Below are 14,870 nucleotides of genomic sequence, written 5' to 3' on the forward strand. Positions count from 1 at the left end.
ACGTGTGACACTCCATATTTGGGTTGCATCGTCGTCACATTTATCAGGCGTAAGCAGAGAGAAAGCAGCGTGTCATTCCGTGTGTGTGTGTGCTGCTCCCTGCATCGTCTCGCTTTGTGGCCATCCGCCAGCCATCCCCCCTTCATCTCTTGATCCCGGCCAGCCTCCTCGCATCGTTTAACTTCCCGTACACGCGCCGCAAATGTCTTCGAACCCGAGTGCCCGCCTGAACGGCATCTTCCAGGACGTATCGGCCTCCGGTGGCGGCAACGATGCACTACGCTACACTGCACCTCGAGAGCCATCGCATAAGCAGCAGCAGCCGCAGCAAACAACACCCCCGGCAGCCGTCTCCTCGACTGCCTCGGCCGTCGTGTACTCCACCATGGTCTCGCTGTATCAATATGACGCCACGGCCCGCAAGTACGTACAACTTGGGGGCAGCACGGCCGGTTCTAAAGCAGCTGTGGGCTGTGTCATCGTGGGGGCCGAGACGGCCTACAATCTCCTCTTCTACAACGCATCCAAGCAGCATTTGTGCGCTGTGCCCATCAAGTTCGGGACCTTTAAACCCACACTTCAAGCAAAGAGTTACGTCAACTTTTACGACGAACAGGGGGCTAATTGGTCGGTCAAATTCCCCAGCGATGCTCAGGTGGCCGAGTTCATGAGGCAAGTGTTTCTGGCCAAGATCCACGTCGAGATCTGGGGCAGTGACAAGACCGTGACCAAGTCGAACCCGAGTGCACTGATTCAGGACGACCTGGTGTTCGTAAAGCCCGAGACTCAACAAGTAAGCAACGGAGACACCGTCGCTGTTGCATTCAGTGCATGGAGAGTCGTGGGCAACGCCAATTCGGCCCCGGCCGACGTGGTGACCAAGTACGCGCCGTTCGAGAAGGCCAGTGAGGGTGACTTACGTAAAATTCGGCTTGGAGACGGTAGTGAACGTATTAAAGCACTAGAAGAGGGTATTGTGGGGATGAGAAAAGGTGGTAAACGGATCGTATTGGCCCCACCAGGCAAGACTAACGGACAGGACTGGTATCTTCTAGAGATTGAGCTGTTTAAAACCAAGACAGGCCATAATGCCACTCAACGGAAGTCTGCACCAGCTGTAAACACATCTGCAGCGACGGAGGAAGCACCTAAAGCTTCATCATCAGAGAAGAAGGCATCGCGACGACGTTCCAGTCCCAGTTCCGCTAACAACGCGGCCTCCCGGTCTAACAGCGTTAGAAACGAAGCCAGGAATGGAGATCTCGTACCGTACGAAGAAGACGCTGCGTCTAAGAACGACATGGAGCTCAAGGAGCTGCGTTTGCTACAACGAGAGCAACAATTGGAGCTCCAAGCGCGTGCTCTTGAGCGTGAACGCATGAGTGCCACTGGAAGTGGGTTTGGATCTATGGGCTTCGGGTTAAACAGCAGCTTTCCGACTTCTTCATCGATTTTTAACAATAATTCTCTAAGCGGACGTCCCATGGACGCGATGCTGTCGGAACTGAACGCCAAAGTGGATTATCTGATCCGGATGGCTCCGGGGACATCGAATTCTGGCTCTGGTATCGGTGCCGGCCCCAGCGACGTGGCTGCTGTTATCCGTGGCGTCGAGCGACTAGCTAACGAGAATGACAGGCTTCTGACTCAGATTAACTCGCAGCACCAACAGCAATCATCGTACGAGAAGCGATGTGAGGAGCTGTTGGAGCAAAACCAGCGTCTTCAGGATGAGAAGCGGTCGCTACAAGAGCGATACCAGTCGGCCGCCAGCTCTCAGTTGAATGCTGCGTCGGAGTTGAGCGCTCTGGCCAGTGCCCGGGACGCTGCAGTGACGCAGACGAACCGTCTGCATGCCGAGTATCAACAGCTATTGACGGCGTACTATCAACTGCAGCAACACGGAGCCAGTAACGACGCAGAGGAGCACAAACAAGCGCTGAATTTCGAGCGTGAAGCCCGTTCTCGAGCGGAAAAGCAGCTGGCCAAGGAGACACAGGCCCGTTCTCTGGCTGAGCAGGAGCTGGCGTTGACCAAGAAGCAGCACGATGTGGCTCTACAGGTCAAGACGTCGGAGCTCTCGACTGCGACGGCCCAATTGGAGCAACAAGTGCGTTCTCTTCAGACACAACTGCAGCAAGTGAACGACGATCGACTGCGTCTTCAAGCCTATGCGGAGGAGCAGACGAAGCAGTTGACAGCGCAGAGTGAGACGACGGAGAGAGACGCCAAGCAGCTAGAAATCGCTGCACAACAGGTGGCTCAACTGCAGAGAGAGAACCAGGACTTGACCGGCAAACTGGACGTGTCCTCGGCACGCGTTCGTGAGCTGGAGACGGCGCTGGAGTCGAAGCCTGCGAGTTCGGAGACGACGGAGGTGGCCGCTGAAGAGAAGCGTATCTATGTGGAACAGATCGAGTTATTGCAGCAACAGGTTAAAGATCTGGAACAGGAGAAGTACGAACAGGTGCTGGTGTCTGGCCGTGTGTCGTCTGGAGAATGCGAGAACTGTGCTGTCGTCAAGGAGCGTGAGCAAGCGGCCGAGCGTGCACTGGCCGCTGCAGAGACGATCAAGCGCGAGGCGCAGGATATGCTGGCCGTGGCCGCACACACTGGAGGAGGCGCAGAGGAACGTGAAAGACTGGTGGCGCTGTTTAAAGAAGCGGTGAACGAGATGTTCTTCCGCTTCCAGGACTTGTTTGAAGAAGAGACGGCTATCGACGGCAAGCAGGTGCTGAATGCTATTCGCAAGGTCTTGAAGTCCAGTACGAAGAGTATCATCCAACAGCTACAGGAGCCAACACAGCAGATCGAAGAAGAGAGTGATGGTAACGTGAGTGATGGTCCTCCACCACCACAAGAGATTGCTGTCGAAGCAGTGGCCGACGCTGTAGAGGCTGTAGAGGCTTCTATTGAGAACGAGCGGCATGATGATGATGAAGAGAAGCCAACAGTTAGTACTACTGAGGCCGCTGTTGAAGAGAAGCCGAGTGCTTCCGCTGAAGCGAAGGAGAGTGAAGCAAGTACAGAAGCGACGCAAGCGCCGGCCACTGCAACTGCACCCACGCTACATGTAGCGCAGTATCCGTCCAGTGACGAGAGCGACAGTGATTCCGAGTTCCATGGATAAATTGCCAATCAAAGGGACGACACGGAGCAGCAGGACGATCGAAGACTTGACATGCAACGTATGTCGCCAATATATCCACATACCGCTCGTTTTTGACTAAACTGCTTAAGAAAAAAAACAATATAAGAACAAGCAACGCGTACAAGTTGCCAACACCTTCCAGCATATTGCGCCTTTGCCCACTTGGCGATTTGAACTCATTTTTTAAAGTGCATTTTCGGCTTAGAAGAGACCAGGGACGGACCGTATACGATGCCTGCAGGAAGCTCTACGTCCAAGAAGACACCTGTGCGTATGAGCAAGCTCTTCTCGCAGATGCTGACCGAGTGTCCGCTGGATGTACGTCTGTAGTTGTTGCTCTGTCTAAGGATTTCGGGACGTGTCATTCTTGGCCACATTTATCAATTATTGACAATTGTTTTTCTCTTGCATGCCGATAGGTCCAAGTGTACGGCAAGTGCGTGGCCGACATCCACGGTGGTGTGAATCGCCAGGCCTGTGAGAAGGAGTTCCAGAAGCTGCGGGCCTGCTTCGAGCGCGTCGCGCGCCAGCGTCGCGGCTAGACCGTCGGGCACCCATAATTGCGAGAAAAGTACCAACTTTTGATCCTTTTCCGCCCAGTTCGCGCCATCTTATCATCATTTCCGAATTTTACGCACGTGGGTCACATCGTGGAGATGGATGTGGCGGCCTGTGTCTCACAGGGCGATTCAGCGCCTGGTAATAGGCTCATTAACTCTGTTATGATCTCTTCTAGTAGCTGTGCAAATGGCCAAAACGAAGACGCACTAGATCGCGAGGAATTCGACGAAAGCGACGACAACTTCGGCGAGGATGCACTACCCAGAGATCGGGAGAGTCTGGAGCATGAACTGGCGCGATTAGACGAAGTAGAACGCCGGCTACAGCTCGAGACAGCGACCGATTTCGTGCTAAGTTGTGAACTGCTACGGGCCACGCTTCGGGAGCATGTGGCCAAGGCCCATGCGGCCTTAAAACGGCGGCACACGGCGGCTCAAAGAGTCTGTGAGTACGCGGACAAGAAGGCCCGAGAGACGTACGCCCGCCGCTGCGCCGAGCTCCAGAGAGAGATGAGTGCCGATATTGACAGGGAGCTACGCAGACTGCAGACGGCCAAGGACGGCGTGAGCGTGACCAGTCGCCGTCGCCGGGCCGTGCGGGACGAAACCCGCGGAGGCTTCTCCACGCCGGCCAAGAATTCGGCCAACGGCATGAGGAGGCGACGCACCAATGACGGAGACGTCGACGGACCGGAAGACGTGTTCTTGGCCTCGGCCTCGCCCGAGGAGAGAGCGCACAGGGTTCAGTTCCAGGAGAAAAAGCGGCTAGAGCGACTGCTGGGCCGCGCGTCCGTCTTCAAGCCAGCCAACAAGCAGGTGACACCCAAAGAGATTGCTGAAGACCTGGAGGCGATTCGAAGTGCTGTCCCCTGCAATGTGGAGGCTCCAGTGGCCAAGCCTGCTAAGAAACACAAGAGGCACCAGTCTAAGAAGCCAAAGCGACGGAGACCCATGATCATCACTCCGCGGAGGATACCACACGCATCAGGGCCGAACTTACCTGCATCTGCGACACCATCACGCAGTACGGCAGCGAAGAACCGACGGCCCAGATTGCACTTAAACCCGCGCATGTTACAGGAGGGACAGGAAGTGGAGGTGTTCAAACGCCAGCGGACAGAATCAGTGGCTGGAAATGACGAAAGAAGTCAGGATGAGTGTGTGATGTCGGGCATTATCACGGCCGCCACGGCCACGCAGGTATACGTGCTCACAGCCAGCAGCCGCTTCGAATCGTTCGATATCCGCGACTGCGTTGACGGCTCCTACTACGTGCGGGCACGGGAGAGCCCGACATAAAGCGTCAGACACGACGTGAACCCCACATTACAATAGATAATACAGACGCCAAACCAGCGACGACAAACAGCTATACAGCATCACATGGGGTCTATTTGGCAGCTCGACTTCTCTGTAATGTGTCTTGCTCCTTACTCTGAGCGGCGAATGACTTCCTGGCCACCCATGTACGGCCTGAGCACCTCGGGGATAACGATAGAGCCGTCTTCTTGCTGGTACGTCTCCCACAGACTGATAAGCAGACGAGGGACGGCACAGGCAGTGCCGTTGAGCGTATGCACGAACGACGTTCCCGTCTCCTCGGCCTTCGGGTCCTTGTGGCGAATGTTGAGACGACGGGCCTGGTAGTCCGTGCATATAGACATACTGGAGACCTCGCCGTACTCCTCGCGGCCAGGCATCCACGCCAACAGATCGAACTTACGGTAGGCGGGTGCCCCCAGATCTCCCGTGGCCATGTCCATGAGCTCATAGTGCAGGCCCAACTCGGCGTACATGCTCGTCTGGATCTCTACCATCTCGTCGAAGAACTCCTGGGCTTGTGTCTCGTTCGCACAGAAGGCGAACATCTCCACCTTGCTGAACTGGTGGATGCGGTAGATCCCGCGCGTCAGGCGGCCACCGTGGCCAATCTCCGTGCGGAAGCAGTGGCTGAAGCCTGCGTACTTAAGTGGCAGTGTAGGCGTCGACAGGATCTCGTTACTCTTGGCCGCAGCGAGCGTAATCTCCGACGTAGCGGTCAGACACAAGTCCGAGTTGGCAATGGAGTAGATCTGTGTGGCCTCTCCACGCGGTTGGAAGCCACAGCCTTCCACGAGTTTGTAGTGGGCCACATCGGGCGGGAACATGACCTTAAATCCACGAGCTCGCAGCTTGCTTAGCGTCCAGTGCACCAGCGCGATCTCCATCATTGCACCTTCATTACACAAGTACGTAAATTTGGACCCAGCCACCTTCGCAGCGGTCTGGGTGTCCAACAATTCCAAGTCTGTGGCCAAGTCATAATGATCCTTGGGCTTAAAGTTAAACACGGGCTTCTCTCCATGCTTCATGATAACGCGGGATTCCTCTTCGCCGCCCACAGGCACATCCGGGTGGGTATCATTGGGGATCTTGAGCGCTTCAAGCTCCAGCTCGGCCGACACCTGGCCTAGCTCAGCCTCGACGTCCGCAATCTCGCGTTTGAGCTCTTGGCCACGAAGTCGCAACGCCTCGAAGGCCTGCTCCGCCTCTTTGCCTTGTTTCTTCTTGGCAGCGGCTGCCTGGCCGAGTTGCTTAGCATGTGTGTTGCGCTCGGCACGCAGCAGATTAACATTGTGACGCAGCTTGGCCTGACGTTGATAGAGGTCGGCCACGAGCTGTGGGTTACCGTCACTGCAGCGTTTCTTTCCGTTCTCGATGGCCGCGTCTACATTCTCCACGAGCTTCTTGAAGTCGAGTCTGGCCTTGACATGGCCGTGCTGGTTCGACAACTCGGCCACATCTGAGACCGATCCGGCAGTGGTGGCAATGGACCCAGAGGATGAAGAGGAGAAGAAAGACACTTGGGCCAAGCCAGACGTAGCAATGGCCCGTGGCGCACGGGAGCGACAGACACGCGCAAGTGCGTGCATCTTACTCCAGTTGAGATGTGTGACGTGTGGTTTGAAATGCTGGGTTAAATATGTGATGTACAACACACCAATTACATGTGGTGCACGTAATCTGAAGTTGAAGTTGTTTTGGTTGTCATTTGGCTGAATATCCGTTGCTCTGTCAAATCAAAATCACAACCGAATGCTGGCTGCCTCTGGGCATGTCTAGCTGTGGTTCTCACTATCTAAAATACAGTCATTCCCTAAATGCATCGGCTTGCTTTACCTTACCACCCGTCGGTGAAGCGGCCGAAGTTGTTGCGGTTCGAGGAACGGCCCTTGGAGAAAGACGAGTCAAAGTCGCGGCCGCTGTTACGACGGTCGTTGCGTCTCCAATTGTTGCCGCCCTTGTTGCCTCCGAAGCGGTTGTTACCACCGTCGCGTCTGTTGTTGTTGAAGCGGTTGTTAGAGAAGCCGCGCGAGTTGTTGCGGCCGCCACGCTGGCCGAAGCGGCCACCGTTGTTGTTGTTGCGGCCGGCTCTGTCGATCAGCAGGCGTGGGAATTCCACAGCGGCAGTCACCGTCACTTCGTCATCGGCCGTAGCGGACAGGTGCGCCTGTAGATCCTCCAGTTTGCCCTGCGGGATGTCAAACACAAGCTTGCCTCCTTCCACCGGGTAGATGTCCACACGGTCGTCCATGAAGGTCGACAGCAGACGGTTGAGCTCACGCGCGTTCTGCACACCTTCCACCTCCACCGTCTGCGTACGGTAGCGGCCCGTCAGCATCGAAAGCGACGTCAGCTTCTTCGAGTCGAAGCCGCACAGAAGCGCAAGCGCAGCGCTCAGCACACCCGGTCCCTGTTCCTCAATCATGGCCTGAGCAGCTTCATCGAACAGCTGCGCGTTCGCCTTCGGCAATGATGTAAGCTGCTTGTTCACATCCTCGAGTGCTCCAGTCATCATCTGCTCGGGGCGAGGCGGGGCTGCATGCGTGAACTTGAACTTGTAGCGGCGCTCAAAGTCCAGCACGTCGCTCGTGTCGTTGCGGTCGAAGAACACGATGTTGGTGCCCGAGCGGCCAGCACGGCCGGTACGTCCAGCACGGTGTACGAAGCTCTCCTTGTCGCTGGGAAGACGGTACTGTACCACGAGCTCCACGTTGGCAATGTCCAGGCCACGCGCAGCAATGTCCGTGCACACTAGCGTCTTGACGTGGCCGCTGCGGAAGCCGTTCATCGTGGACGTACGCATACCCTGCGACAGATCGCCGTGCAGCGCACGCGCGTCCTGGCCAGGCAGCGAGTTGGCAATCTCGTCCGCTTCCTGCTTCGTCTCAGTGAACACCAGTGTCTGACCGTCGTGTGCGTGCAGACGCAGCACGTTCTCGAGCACCTGGATACGGTCGCGCATGGGCGCATTGATGGCCTTGTGGGCCACGGTGGCCGGCACCTGGTTATCATTGTCGCCCACAAGATCAATGTTCACTGGGTCCTTAAGGAACTTGCTGGCCATCGAGCTGACCCACTTGGGGAAGGTGGCCGACCACATGACGGTCTGGCCGCCTTCGGGCACCCAGCCCAGAATGGTCTCCACAGCCTCCTGGAAGCCGAACTTGAGCATCATGTCGGCCTCGTCCAGGACAGACACGTCGACGTCATCAAGGGACAGCGATCCCTTGTCCACCAGGTCCATGATGCGGCCGGGCGTACCGACAAGAATATCCACGCCGCGACGCAGGTGGTTCTCCTGGACAGTGTAGGACACACCGCCCACAACATTGACCGTGCGTAGCTGCGGGGCCACGCGCCGTACTTCGTCGTGCACCTGCTGCGCCAACTCGCGCGTGGGCAACAGCACGAGCGCCTGTGGGTTGCGCGTGTTCTTGCGGTTGGCCAAAATAGTCTCGATGATAGGCAGTGCGAAGGCCAGCGTCTTGCCCGAGCCAGTCTTGGAGCGGCCCATGATGTCCGCGCCCTTCATCATCACGTCGAACGACTGCGTCTGCACCGGGAACAGGTGCGTCACGCCGGCGCGGTGCAAGTTACTCTGCGTCTCCTGCGATAGATCAAAGTCCTCGATGGGTTTCTGGTCCACAAAGCCCTGCAGCGGCTCCAGCACGACCTCTTCGCCATCCTCCAACTCCAAGGCGGCAGCTCCGTCCGTGCCAAAGTCCAGCGGCGCCGAAGAGTACCAGGCAGCCGATGCGTGGCCTGGCACGGCCGCGAACACGCGCATAGAGGAGCGGGACGCCGTTGGCGTAGCGCGACGCAAGGCCATTGCGGCCGAGCGGCCGGCCAAGCGGCGGAGTGAAACAGCGAGCGGCAGCATCTCGGACAACACAGCAAGCTGAGGATGAAGAGTGAGCACGAGCGGCTACCGACGCACGAGCGCAGTGCAGGAGACCCGACGGAGAGTAAATCGGGTGGCTGTCGCTTCTCTTGATTTCACTATGCTCATTGTTTATGGCACGCATGCCATATTTTGTGTCATTTAGCCACAATTTCGGTAATATATCCGTCATTTACTTCATTCTTTTTAATTTTCATTGAAATATATTTTTGCATCCCTATCGCCGCATCAGAAATGGCTAAGGATTTTTAGAAATTTGTAAAAATTTATGGAAAAGCTTTTTTTTACAATCGGACATTTTGATGGATTTCATTAGAATTACAATGGCCATCATGGCCTCAAGAAAGCTATTACTTAATAAGTATTTTCTTTAAGAAAAGCTGTCTATTCTAGGGGTTAACTAGAGGGGATTTGTGCTGGTAGTGCTGAGTAAAACCACTGTATGATCAAGTATATCGTCTGCGACTTACACTGATAAAAACATTTTTTAGTTGCCTACTTTGAAAGATGGACAATCTTGTCTGGAACCTTCCATCAGACTTGTTCTAAGGTGTTGGCTCAGTTCGGCTGTTTTTGGTAACCGCGGTAGCCACGCCACCCTCCAAGGGAACCGCTGCTGCTGCTGCGGCTCCGAACTGGCCGGACTTAATTCTCCTACATTTTACCTATCAGTAGTACGAATAGGAGAATGATGGATTGAGCGCGATATGAACCTGCATTGCAGGCTGCAATACTACGCACCAGTCGAGGAGGAAAGCGACGTGAGATGACATACCCAAGGATATGCACAGCCGTTAACGCATCGAAGTAGTGTAGCTTTGCGTCAGTTGTCGTTTTATTGCCTAGTATGTACGTAAACTAATGAAGCGGTGTAGCGTAAGAGTATGAAAGCGGGGTCGAACCGGATTAATTAATGTAGCGAAAACGACAACTAGGGTAACACCAGTAATAAAACGGGTCAGGTGCATACAACAAACAACTTGTACAAACACATCAGATAGGTAGAACGCAGAAATTTATTTTCTAAGTCAATTCAATCATGTATGGTTTTCCCTCCGCAGCTCGATACCTCGTGAAAATCCATGAGAAAGTGACAAAATATAAATATATTCACTTGATTTTTGTATTGCATGAAACTGTGTGTAAGACACAACACACGGACATGAATTAATCCCAGTTGGGCCGTACGTTCACCTCGTATCGAAGCACTACCTGTAAAATTCTCAACTGATTTACTTCCTGCGCAACGCCTTAACATCTTAAGCCCTGTCGACACAACATGTTGAGCATGTAACCACAAGTTGTGTCGACAGGTCTTTCACTTTGTCTTGTACCCTCTCTGAAGTTTCATCCCTTTGCTAATGTTTTTGTCCAATCACTTCAATAGCTCCGTTCTTTGTGACCCATAAATTATGGGTTCCCAAAGCTAATTTAAGTGTACCCCAGACACCAAAACTGAATTTATAGGTATCATATACACCCAAAAGTGAATAAAAGAGCACCTCAACTTTATTGGCGGCTCTAAACTGACCGGGGCTACGAAACTGACCGGGGCTACGAAACTGACCGTTTCACACATACTTTAAGTAGCTCAATGGCATTAAGATGCGTGGGTCGTTCCTTGATTCACGTTCACCACTTTATCTACTCCGTCGCGCTGGATGCCAAGCAGCCTAAAAAAGGCTCCGCGGAAACCAATGACTCAACCGTCGATACCATAATTTGACGCAAATCACGGTTGTTTCCAATCAACATATTGGCCGAGGTGACATCCGCAGCTCCTTCAGCCAGCGCTCCACATTCTCAATGGTGCCCTGCTTGGAAATATCACACACCAATAGCGCGCCTAGAACACCCCGCTAGTACCGATAAATAGCACAATAATAAATTAATATTCGTTGAAGTGGTTGTGACAGATCTTTTGCTTATCAAGAAGGCAGGTGCGAACACTGCAACTCTCTACCCAAATAAATCAGTGCGATCTTGTCCAAAGGATCGTTGCGAGCATTGGCATGCGATCCTCCTCGCGCTCCAGTCATTCTTGAATCTTCTCCCAAGCTGACAAAGATCTCCGCGCCATGAAGCTCTCTCTTTTTGTCACTGCTGTCCTGTGCTTTGCGATCCAAGCCGCCGACGCCTCCACGCACCTGCGTGTGCATATCCTGACCGAGTTGGCCAGTACTGGCCAACAGTGCGAGTGGGAGAACAAGGCCGTCAAGTGCGAAGCTACTGCATTCTGCCAGAAGTCTGATAGACACACCGGATTCTGCATGAAGAAGAGCCCAGGACTCAACGACCAGTGCGGCGGCAAGGGCGTCAACGGCCCGTGGTCCGTCACCTGCAACTCCTCGGATCTCAAGTGTGTGCTCCAATCGAGTACTAAAAGCACGTGCCAGAAGAAGACGGAGTAAATCAAGATGCTCCCTCAAACGAAGGCTCTAGTAAGCCATGTATAAGGTTCGATTGCCCGTGCCTAAGGCAGTCATTGCTCGGACACCCATCCCACAATAGTCTCAATTCCCGTGTCTACTTGGTGGTCTGTTGCCAAAACACGTAAAGCCGTAATATGAACACATCCCGCTGTTGCCCATTATTAGTAAATGCACAGTTTGGTTTTAAACTACTAGTACAAGTAGTAGTATTTGCTGCTGCTGGCGGTACTTAGCCTACTGTTGGTAGAGTTCTACCTAGAACAGAGATAATTGGGTTGATTCGAAGTCAAACATTAGCAACGAACAAGATCCACTAGTAGTATTAGTCCGACTTGCATCGCCAAGCTGTCCAGCGAAGACGAAGTCACCTGCTGGGTGCCCGAATCTTCCGATAGTCAGTCCGTTGCTGTCCATTTCTATTGCCCTCCAGCCTAGTCGTGTAGATGGACACGATGACAAGTAAAGTCGCTGACACAAAGAATCCGTATTTCTCACTGCGAGAAAGGTAGACTTGTTTCTGATTGTTTCTTGCATTCCGCAAGCTGCTGAACTCGTTTGAGAGGAGTTTTAGACAAATGAAGAAGCTCGTTTCATTCAGAAGTGGCAACATTGGCATCATAAGGAAAAGCGTAGTTCTCACGATGCTGCTGCTTTCTATCGTGCTAGTTGCAGTCACCAGCACAAGTTACGCAACGCCAAAGGATACTCGATTGAATGCTACCGATTACTGGGTCGAGGACCAACCGTACAAGTACCATCCGCAATGGACTCGCCTTCCAGACGGGAAAGTTGTGGCGAACAACGCCTCAAACTCCAGCACCTTCGCGGGGTATCGTGATGCAGTCGAAGCCAAAACCCCGTGGATCTCCAAGTGGGTACTCTCAACTGAAGGTCGTCGCACTCTGAAGAAAGATATACCGCGACTGCTAATGTACAATCTGGTGTCTCCTATGGACTACGGAAAGTCTGTGCGGTCTGGCAACGTGCGTCGCCGTCGCAACAAAGCAATTGGAATGTTTCTCACGGACAATTTGGCGCTCCCTCTTGTAAAATCTCTTGGTCGAGTTGCTTGGAACCTCATTCAAAGTCATTATGTTGGATATTTTGAAGACGAGATGTTCGCGCAGCGTCTGAAGATGATGAACGCCAGCGAAATGATAAAGGAATTCAATCTCACAGTGCCGATTGATGCGATTGAAGCTGCAGAAGATGAGGAATCTCGACCAAACACGACATTGTCGTATGTGTATGATGGAGAGAGCAAGCGATCTGTGCTGTATGCGCGCTATACTGCAGCTTTTGCGCCGTATGAAGGTTATTCGGACGAATATTACACCCGCGATGATAATTTACCACTTCCAACATTCCCAGCCGACAGCTATCCATGGCTGTGGTCTCCACGAATTAGCGAGACGAGAGCAATAGCGTCACAGCTTCTTGAATCGCTCAGAACAGGCGATGAAAAATTAAACACCGACTCTGGCGGCGAATCGAGATCTGATACCTGTTCATCGAGTTGTGTTGAACCCGAGAGTACCAAACCTTCACGAGAACTCGCACTGCGAGCAGCAAACGGCAGTATTCAGGCAAATCACAGCAATTCTGGTGATAAATCTGCAATGAGTGCACAAGACGTCGAAGCACTTGAGCAAATTCAAATGCAACTGCAGGATTTTTACTTTGATACCGGCATACCTCGGCTCACAATCCGCTCAAGTTCACCGCACTCGGACTTTCCATCGCTGTCAGACTTTCTCCTGGGCGCTTCAATCAACGATACCGGTGCTAATACAAAAAGTGCGGGGAGCTTGAATGAAGCTGGAATACCTACAGCTTTACCAGAGGTTGGTGGCGGGAATAATGTGAGTAGCGAGGCAGATTTTTCAACAAGAAGTGGAGTTTATGCCGCACTCACTCACTTCTACTCGTACCCATCGGTTGACAAGTGGATGGTTGACGGCGCAAATGCTTCGGCTGTTAATTGTTTAGTTGATCAACCGTGTCTGATGCAGTCCGGAGTGACTGTGTATACTCCGTCATTGACAACGTTGTCATTGTTCCAAACACTTGCTGACGTGAACGTGGATCCAACACTAAAGCGAGCAGTACGTCTGAATGCACTGCAGGATATGACCGAAGATGCCTTTGAAGCCGAACGACGAGCGCTTAATCACGGATTGCAAGGCCCTTCCACCGTTTGGTACTCTAGCCACGACCTCGACGTGGACGAGTTTGCTGACGCAGTGCTGGGCACAGTTAACATGTCAATAAGTGAAGATCCAACCCCTCTTCACGTGTTCGAAAAGCACGTGAATGAACGCGTACCCATTCTGGACGAGGTGGTGTCGTACTATGCAGATACAAACCACGATACTAAAATCTCCATGGAATTTAATCACAGCATTCCGATGCTCGACAACTTCGAAGAAAGCGAACTGGTCCAACTAATTGCTGTGATGGAGAGGCAAATGGAGACTTTAGATCAGTCGATTGCCTCCTACAAACAAACTCGAGCTGCGAATCCGCTGTATCAGGAAGTTGTGAACGCTACGAAACGAGGAGATTTCTACAATGGAAGTGAGTACACTTTGGTAGGCTTTGGCTTCGTTGTACCTGCTACCAACGACAAAAATGTGCTGTATCGGGACATGAAGTTGCCAGTCCCATTCCACCTTATTCTCCGTTTACTCGTGCGGTACCAAGAGAGTCGGTTGTTGCTACCACAAGAATCCCGTCAGCTTTTGGTCTGCCTAGCGATGGCATTCTACAATTTGTCCTTCTATCGTTGCTGTCCTGCTTAGACGCAGTAAGAACGAAGTTAGTGAGGTAAATCTCGTCTAGTAAACCGTCGTATCATTTACGATAGATAAGGAGACCCAATACACTCTTGTGTCTTTGCTCTGATTAATTGCTCATGAACTTTTTGTTCTCCGCGAAGCCCTCGATCGAGGCCTTGCCAAGTGGCGACGTGAGGCAGTACTCTTGCAGTCTCTTCATCATGGGCGTGTCCAGTCTTTGCGGGACAGCGCTCTTGCCGGAGATGTAGTTGAAAATGTCGATGGTCTCCTCGTTCAGAATGTCTTCGTACTGCTGCAGCTCGTCGCTCGTGAGTTGCATGACGTTCTGGCTGGCCCAACGGCCCAATAGTAGGTCCACTTCCAGCCAGCCACGCTGCTTACTGCGGTAGATGATGCGCTTGCGGTTTGCCTCGTCCGAATCCACCTGGTGGTCGCCCTGACTGCTTGCCGGGAAATCGCCCTTTGCCGAGATGTGGTCGGCGCGGATGGCGGCACTGCGCTCCAACGCGCGCTTAGCCTGATCCTGGGAGATACTCTTAAGGAACGCCTTGTCGTCTACGTCTGGGTTCGTGGACAGCGCACGTAGTGTCTGTAGTCTCGAGCTACGGCGAGCGGCAGCAAGCACTTGGGTCAGCTTGATGCGCAACATGTTCCTTGGCCACAAGTGACAATTTGGGCAATTTACAAATTGCGTCAATTTTTGTC

At 53.1% G+C, this 14,870-nt stretch overlaps 8 protein-coding genes across 8 annotated transcripts; 5 read left to right on the forward strand and 3 right to left on the reverse strand.

The window, feature by feature from the left end:
* Window positions 1-202: 202 nt before the first annotated feature.
* PPTG_01929 (hypothetical protein) lies at window positions 203-3,130 on the forward strand (the record flags this gene model as incomplete). Its single annotated transcript, XM_008895321.1, has 1 exon — window positions 203-3,130. The coding sequence occupies one exon, from the start codon at window positions 203-205 to the stop codon at window positions 3,128-3,130; it is 2,928 nt and encodes a 975-aa protein (XP_008893569.1).
* Window positions 3,131-3,382: 252 nt separating this feature from the next.
* Window positions 3,383-3,693, forward strand: PPTG_01930 (hypothetical protein; the record flags this gene model as incomplete). The annotated part of the gene is made up of 2 exons (XM_008895322.1): window positions 3,383-3,469; window positions 3,571-3,693. 2 exons carry the CDS (start codon window positions 3,383-3,385, stop codon window positions 3,691-3,693), a joined length of 210 nt encoding a protein of 69 aa, XP_008893570.1.
* Window positions 3,694-3,807: 114 nt separating this feature from the next.
* On the forward strand, window positions 3,808-5,010 carry PPTG_01931 (hypothetical protein; the record flags this gene model as incomplete). Its single annotated transcript, XM_008895323.1, has 1 exon — window positions 3,808-5,010. The coding sequence occupies one exon, from the start codon at window positions 3,808-3,810 to the stop codon at window positions 5,008-5,010; it is 1,203 nt and encodes a 400-aa protein (XP_008893571.1).
* A 71-nt stretch (window positions 5,011-5,081) lies between these two features.
* Window positions 5,082-6,648, reverse strand: PPTG_01932 (serine-tRNA ligase). The gene has a single exon (XM_008895324.1). It carries the CDS (start codon window positions 6,621-6,623, stop codon window positions 5,142-5,144), a length of 1,482 nt encoding a protein of 493 aa, XP_008893572.1. The 5' UTR covers window positions 6,624-6,648; the 3' UTR covers window positions 5,082-5,141.
* A 65-nt stretch (window positions 6,649-6,713) lies between these two features.
* On the reverse strand, window positions 6,714-9,025 carry PPTG_01933 (hypothetical protein). Its single transcript, XM_008895325.1, has one exon. It carries the CDS (start codon window positions 8,912-8,914, stop codon window positions 6,872-6,874), a length of 2,043 nt encoding a protein of 680 aa, XP_008893573.1. The 5' UTR covers window positions 8,915-9,025; the 3' UTR covers window positions 6,714-6,871.
* A 1,839-nt stretch (window positions 9,026-10,864) lies between these two features.
* On the forward strand, window positions 10,865-11,681 carry PPTG_01934 (hypothetical protein). The gene has a single exon (XM_008895326.1). The coding sequence runs from the start codon at window positions 11,014-11,016 to the stop codon at window positions 11,344-11,346; it is 333 nt and encodes a 110-aa protein (XP_008893574.1). The 5' UTR covers window positions 10,865-11,013; the 3' UTR covers window positions 11,347-11,681.
* Window positions 11,682-11,830: 149 nt separating this feature from the next.
* Window positions 11,831-14,168, forward strand: PPTG_01935 (hypothetical protein; the record flags this gene model as incomplete). Its single annotated transcript, XM_008895327.1, has 2 exons — window positions 11,831-11,872; window positions 12,034-14,168. Exon 2 carries the CDS (start codon window positions 12,297-12,299, stop codon window positions 14,166-14,168), a length of 1,872 nt encoding a protein of 623 aa, XP_008893575.1. The 5' UTR covers window positions 11,831-11,872; window positions 12,034-12,296.
* Window positions 14,169-14,198: 30 nt separating this feature from the next.
* On the reverse strand, window positions 14,199-14,843 carry PPTG_01936 (hypothetical protein). Its single transcript, XM_008895328.1, has one exon. The coding sequence runs from the start codon at window positions 14,812-14,814 to the stop codon at window positions 14,272-14,274; it is 543 nt and encodes a 180-aa protein (XP_008893576.1). The 5' UTR covers window positions 14,815-14,843; the 3' UTR covers window positions 14,199-14,271.
* Between the last annotated feature and the right edge of the window lie 27 nt (window positions 14,844-14,870).

Source organism: Phytophthora parasitica, assembly GCF_000247585.1.
Source record: "Phytophthora parasitica INRA-310 unplaced genomic scaffold supercont2.3, whole genome shotgun sequence".
In the NCBI taxonomy this organism is placed as follows: domain Eukaryota; phylum Oomycota; class Peronosporomycetes; order Peronosporales; family Peronosporaceae; genus Phytophthora; species Phytophthora nicotianae.